The 21,181-nt window shown below is 53.5% G+C and overlaps 1 protein-coding gene across 9 annotated transcripts in view; it reads left to right on the top strand.

The window, feature by feature from the left end:
- RIPOR3 (RIPOR family member 3) overlaps nucleotides 1–21,181 on the top strand; it is a 107,441-nt gene that overhangs the window by 76,055 nt on the left and 10,205 nt on the right. For 4 of the 9 annotated variants that reach the window (XM_063601223.1, XM_063601224.1, XM_008968198.4 and 1 more), the window contains exons 4-14: nucleotides 1,533–1,611; nucleotides 6,373–6,396; nucleotides 6,687–6,740; nucleotides 7,799–7,948; nucleotides 8,165–8,228; nucleotides 8,566–8,609; nucleotides 8,783–8,908; nucleotides 8,987–9,132; nucleotides 12,731–12,860; nucleotides 14,932–15,504; nucleotides 19,846–19,976. In XM_063601223.1, the coding sequence (XP_063457293.1) occupies nucleotides 1,533–1,611; nucleotides 6,373–6,396; nucleotides 6,687–6,740; nucleotides 7,799–7,948; nucleotides 8,165–8,228; nucleotides 8,566–8,609; nucleotides 8,783–8,908; nucleotides 8,987–9,132; nucleotides 12,731–12,860; nucleotides 14,932–15,504; nucleotides 19,846–19,976 (1,521 nt within the window). Of the gene's footprint in view, nucleotides 1–1,532; nucleotides 1,612–4,516; nucleotides 6,741–6,763; nucleotides 7,949–8,164; nucleotides 8,229–8,565; nucleotides 8,610–8,782; nucleotides 8,909–8,986; nucleotides 9,133–12,730; nucleotides 12,861–14,931; nucleotides 15,505–19,845; nucleotides 19,977–21,181 lie in introns of those variants that run through there. The other 5 variants (XM_063601228.1, XM_063601227.1, XM_063601229.1 and 2 more) reach the window with 5 other exon arrangements.

Raw genomic sequence — 21,181 nt, 5'->3', positions numbered from 1 at the left:
GAAATGGTTTTCAAAATAGACATCCTTGGCTGGGCACAGCGGTGGCTACCCTGTAATCCCAGCACTTTGGGAGGCCGAGGCAGGCAGATTCCTTGAGCCTAGGAGTTCAAGACCAGCATGGCAATATGGCAAAATCCTGTAGAGGTGGAGGCTGCAGCGAGCTGGGATTGTGCAGGGTGGGAGCTGGGATGTGCATGGAGGGTAGAGCATGTTTCTGAAGGGCAGATTCTGTGTCCTTTAAAGACCACATGTTTGAGACTTGTCTGGGGCCAAGGCAGCCCCTTCTTCCCAGAGAGCTCAATACCTCAGTGAGTAGCAGTCTGGCAGAAGCTATCTTTTCCACATTTGAGGTGGTGTCAGTAGAGCCCACAGAGTGTGAGTGACCTTCCTGGGGTGACTCAGCAAATCCAGCAAGATGGGACTCCCTGCCTTGGCCCCCAAATCTAGACCCCCCTCACCTTCTTTGTTTTGGAATGCAGTCTCGCTCTGTTGCCCAGGTGGGGTGCAGTGGTGCAATCTCGGCTCACTGCAACCTCTGCCTCCCAGGTTCAAGCAATTCTCGGGAGGCTTCAGCCTCCCGAGTAGCTGGGACTACAGGTGTGTGCCACCATGCCCAGCTAAGTTTTTGTATTTTTAGGAGAGATGGGGTTTCACTGTGTTAGCCAGGATGGTCTCGATTACCTGACCTTGTGATCCGCCCACCTCGGCCTCCCAAAGTGTTAGGATTACAGGCGTCAGCCACGGCGCCCGGCCTAGACCCTTGACCTTGAGGGAGGTGTGCCATGATGACCTCCCCATGAGCTGGGCCCCAGCTTGGGAGGGGGTATAACATGGGGATGAAGATTTTGGGCTTGGAAGGCCACTGTGTGGTTTCAGACGTGGGTTCAGCCTCTTCTCTGCTGTGTGACCAGGGCTGGGGTACTTGCTGCTTTCAAGGGTTGGTTTGTCTATCTTTAAAATGCATATACTAGGTTGGATGCGGTAGCTCACCCCTGTAATCCCAGCACTTTCGGAGGCCAAGGCAGACAGATCACCTGAGGTCAAGGAGTTCGAGACCAGCCTGGCCAACATAGTGAAACCCCATCTCTACTAAAAATACAAAAATCAGCCAGGTGTGGTGGCACACACCTGTAGTCCCAGCTGCTCAAGAGGCTGAGATATAAGAATCATTTGAACCCAGGAAGTAGAGGTTGCAGTGAGCTGTGATCACACCACTGTACTCCAGCCTGGGCTAGAGAGGGGGACCTTGTCTCAAACAATAAATCAGTAAAGAAAGAAAGAAAATGCATATAATAACGGTAGAACCTAGTTGTGGGCCTGGTGGGGGAATTAACTAGGAACTTCCCTGTAACCAATTTTGCGTGGTGCTGGGCACACAGCCCCCAGTATGAGGGGGCCTGGCTTCCTACCTGCCTCTGAGCCCCGCTGAGCCCCATGTCTGCTCTCCACGTGGGGACATTGTCCATTTGGCCTGCTTCCTTTCCCTTTCTTGTTCCTCTTCCCTTTGAAACTCTTCCTCGCTTTCCTTGCAGGGAGTATCTGTGTGTGCAGCAGGCTGAGCTGGACCACCTGTCTGGACGCCACAAAGACACCAGGAGGAATTCCAGGCTGGTGAGACCCCTCCCTGTCTGCTTCCCACCCAGAAAGCCTTGGCGAGGAGTAAAAGATGAACCCTGCATTCCCCCTAGCCTATGTCATGGTGTGACTCTTTCTCAGAACTAGAGGTTTATGGAATAGCCTCTTTATGTTGCGCTGAGTTAACTTCACTTTGGCACGTACAGCAGTTCACACATTTTAGGCCCATGTCACACTCTCTCTCGGTTCTAGAAGTAATGCTAAGGTGGGCAGTGTATGGAGGTGCATTTCTTTTAGGTGGTCCTATTTTATAGACCTTGGCCATCAGGTGACCTGGACTTGGGATGGCTTCTGTAATGCCAGGAAAGTGGGTCAGGTGTCACATCTTGGGTATGTCACAGTGGCCTCTGCCGCTGTCCTTGATGAAGCCTGCGTGTTCCTTCAATGCCCAGCTGACAGGCAGCGTTTCCTGCTATCATCAGGGCAGCGTCTTTTTTTTTTTTTTTTTGAGACAGGATTTCCCTTTGTTGTCCAGGCTGGAGTGCAGTGGCACAATCCCGGCTCACTGCAACCTCCACCTCCTGGGCTCAAACGATCGTTTTACCTCAGCCTCCCAAGTAACTGAGACTATAGGCATGCACCACCATGCCCAGCTAATTTTTTAAATTTTTTGTAGATACAGGGTCTCATCATGTTGCCTAAGCTGGTCTTGAACTCCTGGGCTCCAGCAATCCTCCTGTGTCGGCCTCCCAAAGTGCTGGGATTATAGGTGTGAGGCACTGTGCCAGCCAAGGCAGTGTCTTTCAGGCTGGCCCTGGGCCCTGTGTTGCCCAAGGCTCACCTGCTCTGGTTTTTTGCCTCTCCCTTAGCAGAGACAGACTTAGCAACACACACACACACACACACACTCACAAATAGCATGCCCCATTAAATTTGTTTTGTTTTGTTTAGTTTTGTTTTTGAGATGGAGTCTCACTCTGTTGCCCAGGCTGGAGTGCAATGGTGTGATATCGGCTCCCTGCAACCTCTGCCTCCCAGATTCAAGCGATTGTCCTGCCTCAGCCTCCTGAGTAGCTGGGATAACAGGCACCTGCCACCACGCCCAGCTGTTTTTTCACATTTTTAGTAGAGACAAGGTTTCACGTTGGCCAAGCTGGTCTCAAACTCCTGACCTCAAGTGATTCACCCGCCTCCGCCTCCCAAAGTTCTGGGATTACAGGCATGAGCCACTGTGCCCAGCCTCCCATTAAATTGGTTTTTCAGACAAATCACAAATTTGTTTAGGTATAAGTATATCCCATGTAATCTTTGGGACATACTTATGCTAAAATAATTGTTCCTTGTTGATTGGAAATTTTAATTTTAATTAGGTGTCCTGTATTTTATCTGGTGACACTGCCAGGATCCCATTGCTCAGGGACTTCATCCTTTCAGCAGGAGGATCTTCCTTTCATCTGGGAAGTCTCTCCGCTGCTGCCTTGCGAAAACCCCACATGTCCTTAATGAATTAGATTTGGAGACAAAAGCAAGGAGGCCTTGCTACTGTGGGATTCTCCTCCCAGCCAGTGTTTCCCAGAATCCCTCCTCCAAAGCACCAACGTGCAGAACAGGCCACCAGCTTGACTGAGGGACTGGGAAAGCGAGGAGGGGAGATGAGTTTTTCTACCAAAATAGCATCCAGTGGCTCAGCACAGGGCTCACGCTTGTAGTCTCAGCACTTTGGGAGGCCAGGGCGGGTGGATCACTCGAGATCAGGAGTTTGAGACCAGCCTGGCCAACATGGGGAAACCCCATCTGTACTAAAAATACAAAAATTAGCCAGGCGTGGTGGTGGGTGCCTGTAGTCCCAGCTACTCGGGAGGCTGAGGCAGGAGAATAGCTTGAACCCAGGAGGCGGAGGATGCAGTGAGGTGAGATCGTACCACTGCACACCAGCCTGGACGATAGAGCCAGACTCTGTTTCAATGAATGAATGAATGAATGAAATAAGCAAGCAAACAAGCGGCCGTCTCTGTATCCTGGCTCCAGCAGAGAGGGCCTCGGGGTGGGCAGGGTGGGAGAGGCAAGGACCCAGCCTCATGCGTGTGCCAGGGACTTGGGGAGGGAAAGGCCTGCCAAGCTCAGCATGCCTCACCCTTAGTGGACAGTTGGGTGGGTGACCAGCAGCAGATGGTGGGAGGAGGTGCTGCCAAGATATCACCCAGCTCCAGCACCCGCCCCTCTTCTCACACGGGTACAGTGAGTCTCACCCCGTGGACTTCGTTTCCCATTCTTTCCGTTCTAGAAGTAACTCTAAAGCAGGCAAGAGTATAAATACTTGTATGTTTTAGCTGCTCCCATGTCATAGATGGGCACACTGAGGCCAGGGCACAGTGACCGCACGGGAGCCACACAGCAAGATGCCCATGTCGAGTCCTGCTCCCATGACACTGCTGGTTCTCATTGAAACAAGATGTTGGTTTTCGAGATGTTGCTGGGTAGTCACTCTTCTTTTCAAAGGCTTGGGATCTTTCCTCTTTGTTTATTTCTTTTTTTTCTTTTCTTTTTTTTTTTCGGGATGGAGTCTCGCTCTGTCACCCAGGCTGGAGTGCAGTGTCACGATCTCCATTCACTGCAAACTCTGCCTCCCAGGTTCAAGTGATTCTCCTGCCTCAGCCTCCTGAGTAGCTAGGATTACAGGCGCACACAATCATGCCAGGATAATTTTTGTATTTTTTATTTAGTAGAGAGGGAGTTTCACCATGTTGGCCAGGCTGGTCTCCAACTCCTGACCGCAGGTGATCCACTCACCTCGGCCTCCCAAAAGGCTAGGATTATATGCATCAGCCACCACGCCCATCCTATTTCTTTATTTCTTAAATGGAGTTTTAATTGTTTCTTAATTTTAAAAAGATTTTATTTATTTATTCTTAAAGTGACAAGGTCTTACTCTGTCACCCAGGGTGAAGTGCAGTGGTATGATCATAGCTCTCCGTAACCTCAAACTCCTGGGCTCAAGCAATCCTCTTACCTCAGCCTCTCAAGTAGCTGGGACTACAGGTGTGTGCCACCATGCCCAGTTAATTTTTAAATTTTTTGTAGAGATGGGGTCTTGCTGTGTTGCCCAGACTGGTCTTGAATGCCTGGGCTCAAGTGATCCTCCTGCCTTGGCCTCCCAAAGTGCTAGGATTACAGGTGTGAGCCACTTCACCTGGCTTAAATGGAATTTTTATTTCATTATCGCATATGTACAATTCCACATAAATACATACATGGGACTTTTTGGGGTTGAATCCTTCTTTCTCTCTCGATTGACACCCTCCTCTATTCAATCTTCTGTGTCCCACCCCGTTTAACCCTTGAAAATAATCTTTTATTGATCTTTCCATATTTTTCTCTCTGGTCACATAATCATGTAAATGTGTTCAGCAACTGTGAGTTAAAATTGTCTTACAAAAATGAAATGTCAATTTACATACTCTCCTACAGCTTACTTTTCCTCCCTGGTGGATCTGCAACCCTATGGTAACCCCTCCAGACTCAGACATAGTGACTCTAATCTCCACTGGAAATTAACAGCCAGTGAAAATTAGAGTCACTATATTTTAAAATTAGAGTCACTTAAAAAACAAGAGTTTTTTAAACATTTGTTTAAAAAAATGTTTCTTGACCACACTTGTTCATGTACATATTGTCTGTGGCTGCTTTCCCACTATGATGGCAGAGTTGCTTAGTTAGGACAAAACTTTGACCCTGATGAATTTAACCCCACAGGCAGGTACAGCACTTCCCATGTCTTAGGTCCACTTCACACTCTTTCTTGGTTCTAGAAGTAACTCTAAGGTAGGCAAAGGTGTGTATGTTTTAGATGGTCCTACTTTTTTTTTTTTTTTTTTTTTTTTGAGATGGAGTCTCGCTCTGTCACCCAGGCTGGAGTACAGTGGCACGGTCTTAGATCACTGCAACCTCCACCTCTGAGGTTCAAGTGATTCTCCTGCCTCAAGTCTGGCAAGTAGCTGGGATTACAGGCATGCACCACCACGCCCAGCTACTTTTTATATTTTTAGTAGAGATGGGGTTTCGCCACGTTGGCCAGGCTGGACTTAAACTCCTGACCTCAAGTGATCTGACCACCTCAGCTTCCCAAAGTGCTGGGATTACAGGCGTGAGCCACTGCGCCTGGCCAGGATGGTCCTACTTTATAGATCTTGGCATGGGGTGCCGTGGCCTGCCAAGCCTGAAATATTTACTTTCTGGCCCTTTACGAACCTATAGAAAGGTTTGCCTGCCCTGATGATATATTATTTGTCTTGGTCGCACCCTGGCCCCTGGAATGGATAGACTTAGGAATTCACCATTAAGGCTTGAGCTTCTGTGCCATGTGCCCCTCCCGCTTCCATCCCCCTCATGTTCTTTTGTCATGGCCGAGGCCATTCCTTCAATCTCAATGGTTCCCATTTTGTCAAGTGCCTACTGTGTCCTTTTTTCTCCCTATGAGGTAGGCGCTTCTCCTACCCTGCTTTACATAGGAGGAAATGGAGGCCCAGAAAGGTTGAATGACTTGCCTGGGACACACAGCTGGGAAATAGAAGAGCCAGACCTAGAACTGCCTCATCCCACGTGCATGTGTTTAATCAGTGCTGTCCTTGGCATGGACAGCAGTCTGCCGTTGGCAGAGGAAGGAGTGGGGGTGGCTGTAGACATGGCTTTCTGTCCTCTGACTCTGAGCTCAGGCGCCGCCAGCACAGAGCCTCATAGGCCTTGGAGGAACATGTGGGACTCTGACAGCTTCTTCCGCCCTCCTTTCCTCCCTCACAGGCTTTCTATTATGACCTGGACAAGGTGAGTCTGCATACGGTGAGTGAGGTGGGCTGGGCCTGGCTGGATGAGAATGACTGTGCCTCATTGCATCTTCCTGGCTGCCTGATGGGCAGAAAACCTGGGTTTCCTCCCCATTTTAGGAATGGGAAGGCTGAGTCTCTGCGATGAGCCTTCCTCAGGGATGGTGAGGGGCCGGCCCGGCACTAAGCCCCATTCTCTGAGTTAGGACCTGCAGGAGGGTGGCAGGGGCAAGCGGGGCAGGTGGGTGGCCCAGGCAACTTTGCAAACATCTTCCCTTTTTCCGGGAGAAGCAAACGCGCTGTGTGGAAAGGCACATTCGGAAGATGGAGTTTCACATCAGCAAGGTCAGCTGGCTCGTGGATGTTGCAGGGTGGGGTGGGGCAGTGCCAGCTTGCTGGGCCTCAGCTAGGTTAGCAGGAGCTGGGGAGGTGCCCTCGAAGCAGGGATCAGGGCCTCTGGGTATGGGGCAGCTGCAGGAGGCTAAGGATGAGCAGGGGCCTCGGGCCAGTTGAAGGACAGCAGGGGCTCAGCCCTGAGGTGGGAGTCAGGGGGCTCAGCCCTGAGGTGGGACTCCCTGAGGACTGTGTGGGCTCTTTCTTCAGTTTATGCAGAAAGACCTCATGCTCAGTCTTAGATGGCTGGGAAGGTTGAGCCCTCCCAGCCCATTGTACAGTTGGAAAAGCAGAGGTCCAGAGATGAACATGGGTTGGCCCAAGGTCGCATAGCAGATCTGTAAGCTTTAGAGTCTGCAAACGGTTTCATGATCTTGCTTTGCTCCCCACACTGCCCAGTGGGTGGCAGGTTATCACAAACTCATCTCCCGTTTCATTGTTGAAAAACCAGGCAGAGGAGGTGAAGGGACAGATTCCCTTGTCCCTTTCACTCATTTTTGCTGTGCACACTGTGTGCCAGTCGCTGCCAGGAGCTGGGTATGCAGCAGGTGAGGCAGGGGTGGCAGGGGTGGCAGGAGAGGCAGGAGAGGCAGGTGAGACAGGGTTGGCAGGGGTGGCAGGTGAGGCAGGGGTGGCAGGTGAGGCCGGGGTGGCAGGTGAGGCAGGGGTGGCAGGTGAGGCAGGGGTGGCAGGTGAGGCAGGTGAGGCATGGGTGGCAGGGGAGGCAGGGGAGGCAGGTGAGGCAGGGGTGTCAGGTGAGGCAGGGGTGGCAGGGGTGGCAGATGAGGCAGGTGAGGCAGATGTGGTCCCTGCCTATGGGGGTTCATGTTCTACTGGGGCCAGGGGTGACTGCTTCGAATGGGACTGGACAGGTAGTGACTGTCACCATGGGCTGGGCTAGCGGGGTGCTTAGCTCAGGGAGGGCCTCTCCCAGAGGGGAGAAGTCGACAGGCAGGTGTGGGGCCGCCCCTCCGCGTGGGCAGCGCCACCAGCCCGTGTGCCCACCACAGGTGGATGAGCTGTACGAGGACTACTGCATCCAGTGCCGCCTGCGCGACGGCGCCTCCAGCATGCAGCGGGCCTTTGCCCGGTGCCCCCCGAGCCGCGCAGCCCGAGAGAGCCTGCAGGAGCTGGGCCGCAGCCTGCACGAGTGCGCCGAGGTGGGCCGGGCCAAGCTGGGCTGGGCAGCAGGGGCAGCAAGAGCTGGGCCGGGCAGTGGGGACATCGAGAGCTGGGCCAGTGGGGGCTGGAGGAGGCGTTCTGGGCCCCGAGGAGGCGTCTCTCTGCCTGTGGCCTCTGTCTGGCTGCAGGGATGGTTAGGGGCCCTTGTGGCCTAGCCCCAGGCAGCCAGCTGAGCCACCTCCGGGGCTTTGCAGGACATGTGGCTCATCGAGGGGGCCCTGGAGGTTCACCTGGGCGAGTTCCACATCAGGATGAAAGGTAACAGGGCTGAGAGGGGGTGGGCGGAGGCCTTTCTGGAGGCCCTGAGACTTCTGCTGAGGGGCGTGGGAATTGGCCAGAATCCCAGGGGTCTGAGCTCAGCCCTGGCTTTTGCATCCATGTGACATGTGACTTCTGGCAAGTCCCACCCCTCTCTGAGCCTGGTGTGAGGGCCCAGCACCCTCTGTCCATTTTCCATCATGATGGTGTACCTCCCCGCCATCCTCACCCCACTGAAACTGAAAATCTATACTCGGGGGAACCCCAGAGAGGACCTGTGGTCCCAGGTCAGGGAGAGTGGAAGGCGGAGGGGAGACTGGCCATGTCTGTGTTCCAGGCTTGGTGGGCTACGCACGCCTCTGTCCCGGAGACCACTATGAGGTACGGCCACCCTCTGGGGTCAATCCTCAGGGCTCCCCGCCAGGTCTTTGGGGGACGGGAGCTGCTGGGAACCAGGGTTGCAGCTGGGGCTCTGCCTGGCAGGGAGGGCCCTGGGCGGACAGCAAGGGGACACCCACCTGGGCTGACGCGGCCCCTCTCGGGCTGGTTCACAGGTGCTCATGCGTCTGGGCCGCCAGCGTTGGAAGCTCAAGGGTCGGATCGAGTCAGATGACAGCCAGACCTGGGACGAAGAGGAGAAGGCCTTCATCCCCACGCTGCACGAGAACCTGGACATCAAGGTGGGGATGGGGCCAGGGGGCAGGGCTGGGGTGCCTGGGTGTTCGGCTCAGACACCACCCTCCAGCCCCCACCCCCAGGTGACGGAGTTGCGGGGCCTGGGCTCGCTGGCTGTGGGTGCAGTGACGTGTGACATCGCCGACTTCTTCACGACGCGGCCGCAGGTCATCGTGGTGGACATCACAGAGTTGGGTACCATCAAGCTGCAGCTGGAGGTGCAGTGGAAGTGAGTCCCGTCCAGCCTGGGGAGAGCGGAGGCCTGGCTGGCTGCCCCTGGTGGCCTGGCCACACTCTGGCCCTGGGTTCCTGCACCAGCCTCTGCCAAAGGTGTCTCTGCCCTCACGGGTCCTCATCTGTCCCTCACTCCCACCCCTCAGTCAGGTCGAGGCCTAGACCTTCTCTGCAGCCCCTGCCTGCCTTTCTGGTTTTGCTTCCCTTCTCGCTTCTGAACCCCTGACTATTAAAGCCCCAGAGAAGGTTGGGGGGACACTTTCCGGGGCCTCCCGGGCTTGGCTCCTCGGAGGAGGCTCACCTCTCCAGGAAGGCCCTCCTTGCTGCTCCCACCCCCTCATTCCTGGCCGACCCTGGCTGCCCCCTTGGCCTGGGGCTGAGCGGTCACCTGCGTCCCCCTCTCGGCTGCAGACCCATGAAGCCCATGTCCATGAGATCACTCCCTGGACTGCATGCCCATGAGCGTGGAGGGCTCCAGAGCTCTCTGTTCTAAGGAAGCCTTGCATTTCCAGGGTGTTCCTTTCCTCCTCCTCAGCGCAGGGGCAGCAGAAGGGAGGGCTGAGGACCCTCCTCTGCTCTGTGCTTGCTCTGGCCAGTCGGGGCTGGTCTCTCTCCTCTCTCCCTAGGGTGGGTGTCCGAGCTGGGGGTCACAGAGCTGCTGCCCTCTCCCTTGTGAGCTGGGTGAATTCTGTTGAGCGACCACCTGCACCCTCGGGGTCCTCACCTGTCTGGTAGGGCTGAGAATACCCCTCGCCCAGGGGCCCCTGAAGTGTACAGGGTGGCGGGCAGCTCAGTGCCATCCAAGCCTAGGACCCAGGGTGCCTGCGGGTCTGCAGACACCCTGGGCAGAGAAGTGGGCACTTGCAGAGCCTCTGAGCTCTAGGCCTTCTGGTCAGGCCAGGCCTAGGTGCCACGAGCCAGGCCTTTGTGCAAATAATTATAAGCAAGTTTCTTCGAGGCAAGAGGATCTATGGGGACCTACCTACTCCGAGTGCAAGGCTGGACACAGGCCAGGCTGAGCATCACTTGCCTCGGTGCTCCCATGCGCTCGCCTGGATTCCCACCCTTCCCTGTGCATGTTCCACATGGGGGTTCTTCTGTAAGCGCACCCCTTTTACAGACAAGGGGTCTGAACCGAGTGTCCCCTCCTCATCGGCTGAGCTTCTCAAAGGGGCCTCTAACTGGGGATGTCCAGTTGTTACTGGTGGAGGGTCTTGACAATGAGTTGTCCAAGTCCCTGGCATTTTGAACAAAGACTTGAACAAAATGCAGAAAAGGAGCAGGGGAATGAAACGCAGGAATGAAGCAGCAGGACTTTATTAAAGCAAGAAAGCAGGTTGGGCACGGTGGCTCACACCTATAATCCCAGCACTTTGAGAGGCGTAGGTGGGCAGATCACCCGAGGTCAGGAGTTCGAGACCAGCCTGGCCAACAAGGCGAAACCCCATCTCTACTAAAAACACAAAAATTAGCCAGGCGTGGTGGCACGGGCCTATAGTTTCAGCTACTTGGGAGGCTGAGGCAGGAGAATCGCTTGAACCGGGGAGGCGGAGGCTGCAGTGAGCCAAGATGGCGCCACCGCACTCCAGCCTGGGTGACAGAGCAAGACAGTCTCAGAGGAAAAGAAAAAAAAAAAAAGGCAAGAAAGCACTCCACAGGGTGGGAGTGGGCCCGAGCATGTGGCTCAACGGCATGGTTACAAAGTTTCTGGGCTTTAAGTACCCTGTTTGAGGTTCCTATGGGCTGCCCCTTTTCTGGATAAAGGATTTGGTCTGTGGTTAGAGGCTGAGGTGGATGGTGCCCTATGCAGATAGAGGGATGGTCCCTGTTTCACCAGCGGCCCATCCATACACCCTCCCTTTCCATCTGAGCCATGGTTGGAGGCAGGAGGGCTGTAGGGAGCGTTGCCTTTGATCCTTTACTACTCAGTGTGGGGAGACGGGGTTTTTCCTTTTGGGTTAGCTTTAGGAAGATTGCGTTAATTGGCCTTAGATTCCCTGTCCCTTCAGACCTTGGTGTCTTTCCTTGATTTAGCATGAATTGGCCTGAGGTTTCCTGCCTCCAGATCCTGCTCTCCTGCTCACAGTCACTGTCCCTCACCATCTGGCTAAGGGCCCTCAGGGCGGTCAGAGTCTGAGAAAGGTTTCTTTTTTTCTTTTTGAGACAGAGTCTCGCTCTGTCGCCCAGGCTGGAGTGCAATGGCGCAATCTCGGCTCACTGCAACATCTGCCTCCCAGATTTAAGCGATTCCCCAGCCTCAGCCTCTCAAGTAGCTGGGATCACAGGTGCCTGCCACCATGCCCAGCTAATTTTTTAATATTTTTTAGGAGACATGGGGTTTCGCCATGTTGGCCAGGCTGGTCTCGAACTCCTGACCTCAGGCGATCCACCCGCCTTGGCCTCCCAAAGTGCTGGGATTACAGGCATGAGCCACCACGCCCAGCCTTGAGAAAGGTTTCTAAAGGGGTCGAGATCATGTAACCTGGAGTTCCTAGGCTGCACCTGTGACCATGGGCAAGGCCCTGGACTTGGAGGCCCAAGCCTCCATTTCCTGTTTTATTTTGCTTTTTTTTTTTTTTTTTTTTTTTTTTGAGATAGAGTCTTGCTCTGTTGCCCCAGACTGGAGAGCAGTGGCATGATCTCGGCTCACTGCAGCCTCCACCTCCCAGGCTCAGGTGCTCCTTCCACCTCTGCCTCCTGAGTAGCTGGGACTACAAGTGTCTGTTGGTCACCACATTAGCCCAGCTAATGTATTCATTTTTTGTAGAGACGGGGGTTTTGCCAGGTTATGGAGGCTGGTCTCGAACTCCTGAGCTCAAGTCATCTGCCTGCCTTGGCTTCCCGAAGTGTTGGGATTACAGGTGTGAGCCACAGCGCCCAGCCCATTTCCTCTTAAATCCATTAAGTACAGCGATGTCTGAAGAGTAAGCATCACTCTTAGTGATCTTTAAGGCTTTGGGGTCAGAGAAATCTGTGTGTGAATTCAGTTCCGTCTCGCGTGGTTGGTTGTGACACTGCCCTAAGCAAGTCACTCATCTCTCAGAGCCTTCCTTTCCTCCCCTGTAAATAATTCTCCAGGCCACAGAGGGTTGTCTTGGGGGTGGAAATAAGGATTTTTGTAAAGAGTTTAGTAGAGGCTGGGCTCAGTGGCTCATGGCCTGTAATCCCAGCACTTTGGGAGGCTGAGGCAGGAGGATTGCTTGAGCCCAGAAGTTCGAGACCAGCCTGGGCAACATGGCAAGACCCTGTCTTTACAAAAAATAAAAATAAATTTAAAAATTAGTCCAGCATGGTGGTACATGCCTGTGGTCATAGCTACACAGGAGGCTGAGGCAGGAGGATCGCTTGAACCCAGGAGTTCAAGGATGCAGTGAGCTGTGGTGGTACCACTGCATTCCAACCTGGGCATCACAGCAAGACCCTGTCTCAAAAACAAGCAACAGTTTAGAGCAGAGCTCCTCGCACACCATCCATGCTATTGTATTGTAAGATGAAGACCATCGACCTGCATAACCTAAGAGCCCTCTGGGCCGTCTGGGCCTGAAATGGCCTCTGGGTGCCGATGGCATCTGACCTTCTGTTCTCTCCTCCAGCCCGTTTGATACTGAGAGCTTCCTGGTGTCACCCAGCCCCACGGGCAAGTTTTCTATGGGCAGCAGGAAGGGCTCCTTGTACAACTGGACACCCCCGAGCACCCCCAGCTTCCGGGAGAGATACTACCTGGTGAGTGAGGCTTCCCGGGGCAGGGCCGCTGTGGTCACCCTGGGATGGGGGCAGCACGCAGGAGCTGGGCTGAGCAGTCTGGCCCTCCCAGACATGGCAAGCCTCGGGCTCAGCTTCCGTTTGAGGCGATCCTGGGTGTTTTCCTGTGCACTTTCTTCCTCTGCTGCCAGCCTCCAACCTGGGTTGGACTTGGCTGGTTCTTCACGACATCTGCAACGGGCTCTCTGGATGGTTCTAGCACCCCAGTCATGGCCTTGGCCTTGACTGGGTTCTGGGCTTGGCTGGTTCTTCACGACATCTGCAACGGGCTCTCTGGATGGTTCTAGCACCCCAGTCATGGCCTTGGCCTTAATATATACGTTTCTAGTAGTATTACTTGACAGAGTGCCCAGTAAAACATCTTTCCTGTGATCTCCATGGATCAGGGTCCCCTCCTTAATACCAACTCCTGTCATCAATTTCTTCCATATTCTTCCAGAGACAGCAATCCATCTACCAGCAAGTGTATACGCCTTTTTTTTCTTTGTTTTTTTTTTTTTGAGACGGAGTTTCGCTCTTGTCTCCCAGGCTGGAGTGCAGTCACGCAATCTCAGCTCACTGCAACCTCCACCTCCTCCCAGGTTCAAGTGATTCTCCTGCCTCAGCCTCCCGAGTAGCTGGGATTACAGGCACACGCCACCACATCTGGCTAATTTTCGTATTTTTAGTGGAGACGGGGTTTCACCATGTTAGCCAGGCTGGTCTTGAACTCCTGACGTCAGGTAATCCACCCGCCTCGGCCTCCCAAAGTGCTGGGATTACAGGCATGAGCCACTGTGCCCAGCCCTCTCTGGACTTCAATTTCTGTATCAGAGAAGTGAGAATAACAACACTGCCCTTATGGGATTATTGTGAGAGTTAACTGAGTTAATGAACATCAATCATTATCATTGGTTCAGCTGATGAGAGGTAAGGGTTCGTGTCCGTGTACCCAGATTCACACTGTGGCACTGTACTCACCACCCGTGTGGCCTGAGGACCTCTCCGAGGTTAGGGCAGTGCCACCCCCATGGGGTGTGGTGAGGGTAATGGGAAGGCCCTGGAATAGGGCCGGCAACCTCAGAATGCTTAATGACAGCTGCTGCTGTTTCTATGGTGTGTTTGTCAGGCCCTTCATTCATTCATTCACTTCATTCATTCAAAACTAGGCTGGGTGCAGTGGCTCATGCCAGTACTTTGAGAGGCCGAGGCGGGTGGATCACCTGAGTTCAGGAGTTTGAGACCAGCTTGGCCAACATGGTGAAACCCCGTCTCTACTAAAAATACAAAAATTAGCCAGGCGTCGTGGAGTGCCACTGTAATCCCAGCTACTCAGGAGGCTGAGGCAGGAGAATTGCTTGAGCTCGGGAGATGAAGGTTGTAGTGAGCCAAGATAGTGCCACTGCACTCCAGCCTGGGCAACGGAGCGAGACTATTTCAAAACAAAACAAAACAAAAACTGAAACTATATGCCAGCCTCTGCTCCAGGCCAGGCAAAGACTGTGCCCTCAGGGAGCTGAAATTCTACAGGGGAAACAGATGATATCAAAATCCGAGAAGAGCACAGCCAGCCCTAGGGGCATAAGGACTGTGGGAGACAGCAGGAAGGGAAGGGGCCCACTGGGGCCAGGTAGAAATTGCCACTTAAAAAAGGCTGTCCAGGACAGGGTTCTCAGGAGAGGTGACACCTAAGTAAGGTCCTGAGGAGGCGAGGGCACAAGCCATGAAGGCACATGGGGAAGAGTGTTCTGGCGCGAGCACAGTCAGTGCAAAGGCCCTGAGGCAGGAACGTGGGGCCCAGCCCACAGGGCATGAGCAATAGCCAGGAGGCTGTTAAGGCTGGGGGGAGTGAGTTGGAGGCGGGATGGGGGATAAGTGCAGAGAGGGGACAGGGTCTTTCCTGCACCTCTGGGATGCTGGTCACCTTGGCAGGCCTCAGTCATCCTGAGAACATGGGCATGCAGAGCAGGTGTCTGTCAGGGGAAGCCCCTCTGGGGGACTTGCTGTGGTCCCTGGGGTGGCTGGTGAGGCCGCTCCCGTGTCCCCTCTCCAGTCTGTCCTACAGCAGCCAACACAGCAGGCCTTGCTGCTGGGTGGCCCAAGGGCCACCTCCATCCTCAGCTACCTGTCTGACAGCGACCTCCGGGGTCCCAGTCTAAGAAGCCAGAGCCAGGAGCTGCCTGAGATGGACTCCTTCAGCTCTGAGGACCCCCGAGACACGGAGACCAGCACGTCGGCGTCCACCTCAGATGTGGGCTTCCTGCCCTTGACCTTTGGTCCCCACGCCACCATTGAAGAGGAGGCTCGGGAGGACCCCCTGCCCCCAGGTCTCCTGCCAGAGATGGCCCACCTCTCTGGAGGCCCGTTTGCAGAGCAGCCTGGCTGGAGGAACTTAGGAGTGGAGAGCCCCAGCCTGCCACAGGGCTCCCTGTTCCACAGCGGCACAGCCTCGAGTAGCCAGAACGGCCACGAGGAAGGGGCAACCGGGGACAGAGAGGACGGGCCTGGCGTGGCCCTTGAGGGGCCTCTGCAGGAGGTCCTGGAGTTGCTGAGGCCCACGGACTCCACCCAGCCCCAGCTCCGGGAGCTGGAGTACCAGGTCCTCGGCTTCCGGGACCGGCTGAAGGTATGGCCACCCCGCCCCAGGCGGCGGCCCTGCTTTGCTGATGGCATGATGACTGGGAGTGGGGGGCTCTGGGGCCACACAGCCTGGGCCGACATCCTGGCCTCACCTCTGCGTGACCTGGGTGGGCCGTGTCTCTCTGGGCCTTGGTTCCCTCATCTGGCAAGCGGGGATAACAACAGCCCTCATGGGGCTCAGGAAGATTCTAAGAGTTCACAGTCTAGGCTCATGCACATCCAGCCAGAAACTGGCCCCATCTCGCACCTTCTGACCTGGGTGGGCGGGGCTGTGGCTCGTGGCTACAAACGCAAACTTGGAGTGTTGTCAGGGTCGCAGCTGGCTCCATGGAAGGCCCCACGCAGTTCCCTGTTTGCCTCATCCACGCACCCCGCACTGAACCTTCTCCCCAGGGCTCATACCCCGGGGCCGTTCTCAGTTCACAGGAGGGCTTAGGTGGCAGGTGGCTTTCAGAGGCGCTGACCTAGGCAAATTATTACATTCTCCTCTCGTGTTTATACAAATTTGAATGCACATCAAAAAAATGTATACCACTAGTACCTACTAATACATCAATTCACTTAAGGGTGTCCTTCCCTGAACACCCTCTTTTATTTTTTATGTATTTATTTTTTGAGATGAAGTCTCGCTCTGTTGCCCAGGCTGGCAACAGAGTTGTAGTGGCGCCATCTCGGCTCACTGCAACCTCCTCCTCCCAGGTTCAAGCGTTTCTCCTGCCTCAGTGTCCCGAGTAGCTGGGATTACAGGTGCATACCACCACGCCTGGCTAATTTTTGTATTTTTAGTAGAGATGGGGTTTCGCCATGTTGGCCAGGCTGGTCTCAAACTCCTGACCTCAAGTGATCCGCCTGCCTCAGCCTCCCAAAGTGCTGGGATTACAGGCATGAGCCACTGCACCTGGCCTGGACACCCTCTTTTAAAGGGCAACTCCCACCTGGCCCTGGCAGGCCCATCCCTTCCTGCTCTGTGTTCCCGCGGTCCTTATGCCCTCAGACTGGCTGTGCACTTCTCTGATTTTGCTGTTTTCTGTTTTCCCCTCTTTTGTGTAAGATACACTTTGGCACTGAAATAGTTAACAGCTCTCTTCAAACCCATTTTATCGCCAACCACACCTCCAACAGGACAAATCAACACAGGGGAAAAAAAGTTTAATTTCTCATTTTACATCCATAACTTTAAAATATGTTCTGTTTACCACTACTATGGTTGTTAAAAAGGACCTGCCTGAAAATTTCCAGAAAAAAATTTAAGAAGTAATGTCAACTTTTTGGTACTTCATGTTTTTCGTTTTTCTGGAGACAGGATCTCACTCTGTTGCCTAGGCTGGAGTTCAGTGGTGCAATCTTGGCTCACTGCAACCTCTGCCTCCTGGGATCACACGATCCTCCCCCCTCAGCCTCCTGACTAGTTGAGGCTACAGGCACACATCACCATGCCTGGCTAATTTTGTTTATTTTTTATAGAGACGGGTTCTCACTTTGTTGCCCAGGCTGGTCTCAAACTCCTGGACTCATGCAATCCTCCTGCCTCAGCCTCCCGAAGCGTTGGGATTACAGGCGTGAGCCACCGTGCCTGTACCTTTTTCGTACTTTTTAACAGCCTTTTTTTGTAGACTAATTTGAGTCAGCATGCACATTTGTCACATACTTGTATTTTGAAAAATTACACCCAATTTACATAAAAATGTTAATGCCGCAATAATGTAATCATTTTAAACGTCTTTAAGGAACTTTTCTTTTTTTGGCAAACGAAGTCAGAACAATACAAATTGATTACAGACCGTGGTTTTTGGTTTGACTTTCTGGAGAGAAATTACACACACACACATTTATGCAAATCTATGTGTATACGATGGTGGGCGCAGTGGCTCATATCTGTAATCCCAGCACTTTGGGAGGCCAAGGCAGGTGGATTGCTTGAGGCTAGGAGTTCAACAGCAGCCTGGCCAACATGGCAAAACCCCGTTTCTACTAAAAAGACAAAAAAATTAGCTGAGCATGGTAGCGTGCACCTGTAGTCCCAGCTACTTGGGAGGCTGAGGCAGGAGAATCACTTGAACCCGGGAGGCGGAGGTTACAGTGAGCCAAGATCGCACCAATGCACTCCAGCCTGGGCAACAGAGCGAGACTCTCTCTCTCAAAAGAAAAAAAAAATTGTGTGTGTGAGCGCATACATACACACATACATATACACGATTTATCCTCATTATTTGTGGATTCTGCATTTTGGAATTTACCTACTTGCTAAAATTTATTTCTAACCCCCAAATCAATACTCAAGGCGATTCCAAAGTGGGTTTTGGGGCTGGGCAGAGTGATAGAAAATCTGAGCTGCTCAAAGCGCACATTCCCAGCTGAGGTCAAGCGAGGCAATGCTTTGCCTTCCTGTTTCAATGCCCAAATGGTAAACAAGTGTCCTCATGGTCTATTTAATGCCATGTTTTTCAAGTTTTTGTGCTTTTTGTTGACAGTTTCACTTTTTAAATGCCTCCCAAGCCCAGAGCTTCAGTGCCGGCTGGTGTTCCTCAGTCCAGGAAGCCTGTGAAATACCTTACAGAGAAAATGCGTGTTAGATGAGCTTCCTTCAGGCATGAGTTGTAGCGATGCTGGCTGTTGAGTTCAATGTTAATGAATCAAAAATAGCTTTTGTTTTTTCTTTTTTTTGGAGACGGAGTCTCACTCTGTTGTCCAGGCTGGAGTGCAGTGGCACGATCTCAGCTTACTGCAACCTCCACCTCCTGGGTTCAAGTGATTCTCTTGCCTCAGCCTCCCTAGTACCTGGGGTTACAGGCACGTACCATCATGCCCGGCTAATTTTTGTATTTTTAGTAGAGACAGGGTTTCACTATGTTGGCTAGGCTGGTCTTGAACTCCTGACATCAGGTGATCCACCTGCCTCGGCCTCCCAGAGTGCTGGGATTACAGGCGTGAGCCACCACACCCAGCCAACAATAGCTATTAAATAAGGTGTCTTTAAACCAAAAGACACATACAAGGTTCGCATTGCTGAGTTGATAAAACTGCTGTGACCAGAGGTTCACAGGAACCTAACCCAGTAACTCCCTTAGGAGCAATGGTTCAGCTTTTGCTGATTCAGTTTTTTTGCTGTGATTTTATAGAACATAACCCCCTCCTTTTTTTTTCTGAGATGGAGTCTTGCTCTGTCGCTCAGGCTGGAGTGCAGTGGCGCAATCTTGGCTCATTGCAACCTCCGCCTCCCCGGTTCAAGCAATTCTCCTGCCTCAGCCTCCTGAGTAGCTGAGACTACAGGTCTGTGCCACCACACCCGGCTAATTTTTGTATTTTTAGTAGAGATGCAGTTTCATCATGTTGGTCAGGCTGGTCTTGAACTCCTGACCTCAAGTGATCTGCCCGCCTTGGCCTCTAGAACATAACTACCTTGACTATTGAGAATCAGCAGTCTACATGCATGTGTGTATTGATACACACTTACATACACACGTATGCCTATATTTTTGTATTGGAAAATGTGATCTCTGCAACTAGCCTTGTTATTCCCTTCGTCCTCAAGATTTTCTCTTTGGCTCCGCGGTTAGGATCCTGGTTTGGTTTTATGGCTTCTGCTTGGGCTGTGCCTTGGCTGCAGTTTGTGTTGGACACAAGGCCTGGGTGGGGTGTGCTGGGAACGGGGGCAGGAACCAGCCACGAGTTGGGGACAAGACAGAAATCTCCAGGGAGGGAGCTGCCACTGGAGGCTCTGGTGACTTGACCAGTGGCGGGTTGGTGGCCCCAACACTCTCCCTTAATCTGTTGGGGAGAGAAACCCAACAGGGAGGAGGAACCTGGAGCCCACAGGCCTCTGAGCCTCGTGAAGAAGCGTTTGCCTGACCTACACCATGTATTTAAAATACTTTGAAATTTGTTGTTGGTATTTCAAAACTGGGCAGTTTCCCATAAATATCCATGTTTTAGGGTTTTCTTAGAACTGGGCGATCTATGAGCACGGCCCCCTCTTAGGGAAGGCACCTGCGCTCCTGCCTCCCCGGTCCCCGCTGGGGCAGCTCACTCACTCCTGCCATTGGCCTTGTCCCCGTGGGTGTTTGAGATAGAGGGGAGGGTTTTCAGATCTGTTCCCCTCAAGATTCTGCTCCTACCTTGTCACAGGCCATTCAGGAGGGACTTTGGGGGGTGACACGCCCAGTGCCACGCCTTGGGCCAGCGGCTGGGCTTGTGCTGGGGGACGGTGTGTGGGATTGGGGCTTGGGACCGGGACATTGCCCAGGTCTGCCGTGAGGCCCCTGGCCAGTGTCCCGGTCGGGTGGGTGGGGCCCGGTGTTGCCCTCAGGTCTGGCCACTTCGTCCACAGCCCTGCAGAGCACGGCAGGAGCACACCTCGGCCGAGAGCCTGATGGAGTGCATCCTGGAGAGCTTCGCCTTCCTCAATGCCGACTTCGCCCCGGATGAGCTGTCCCTGTTTGGGGGCTCCCAGGGTCTCCGGTGAGTGCACCTCCTTCCAGCAGTGACCCAGTGGCCAGCACTCCCACCGGGTGACCCGAGCTCCACGTTTCCTGCCAGCCTCCCGGTCTGTTTCTCCCACTGTCCTTGGCTCAGCTCTTGTCACTCTATCGTGCACCCTTCCCCACGCCATCCCCGCACATCCCCCACTTGGCTCAGAGCCGGTCCTCAGAGACCACGAAGTGGGTGAGATCACCCCAGCCTGCCCCTGAGCCTTCTGCTCCAAGGAACCAGCTTTTAGTATTATTTTTTAAACCTTAAAAAATAATCACCAAGTATATAATAGAAGTTCTTTGAGGCCAGGCACAGTGGCTCACGCCTGTAATCCCAACACTTTGGGAGGCCGAGGCAGGCGGATTACCTGAGGTCAGGAGTTCAAGACCAGCCTGGCCAACATGATGAAACCCCGTCTCTACTAAAAATACAAAAATTAGCTGGGCATGGTGGCAAGAGCCTGTAATCTCAGCTACTCAGGAGGCTGAGGCAGGAGAATCACTCGGACCCGGGAGGCAGAGGTTGCAGTGAGCCAAGATGGCACCACTACATTTCAGCCTGGGCAAAAGTAAACTCTGTCTCAAAAAAAGAAAAAGAAAAAGAAAAAAAAAGCTCTTAGCCCCTAACCAAGGTGCAGCGGTATCCAGTGCTGTTCCCTCTGTCCCACCACAGGGCCCACACCTGTCATGACAGCTTCCCTCGAGGCTACACAGCCTCACCTGCCCCAGCCCCCGAGGGCTTCTGCATCCGCATCTCACCACATGGAAGAGCAGAGGCTCAATTCCTTCTCCTCGCCTCTCACAATCCCACGGACGAGTGCGGTGTTTCGTGCCATACTTGCTTCCACCCTTCCTGAGTGGCTGAGTGGGTCGGGCAGCAGGTCTAGCCTCTACCACGGAGTGGACTTGGTGTGAGGCGCTCTTGCCCACCGTATTTCATGCACCCCTCACGGCCTTGAGTGTGGGGCTCCTGCCTCCCTTGATAGATGAGTCACCTGAGCCTTGGGGAGGCAGACTTGTCCAGCGTCACAGAGCTGGGATGAGTTGGAATTCTCTTCTACCTCCATGAGACATCCTGGAAGACGACTGCCCGCCCTGCCTTCCCCAGGCCCTTGGCCACACCTCCCAGCTCTGTTTCGAGTTGCTGCCACCCTTTGTTCCTTTCCCCTTCCTCTTCAGTTGAACTTCCTGGGA

The sequence above is a fragment of the Pan paniscus genome, chromosome 21 (assembly GCF_029289425.2).
Source record: "Pan paniscus chromosome 21, NHGRI_mPanPan1-v2.0_pri, whole genome shotgun sequence".
Lineage (NCBI taxonomy): Eukaryota > Metazoa > Chordata > Mammalia > Primates > Hominidae > Pan > Pan paniscus.
Note: the sequence above shows the minus strand (reverse complement) of the source record. Positions and strands in the feature narration are given on the sequence as shown.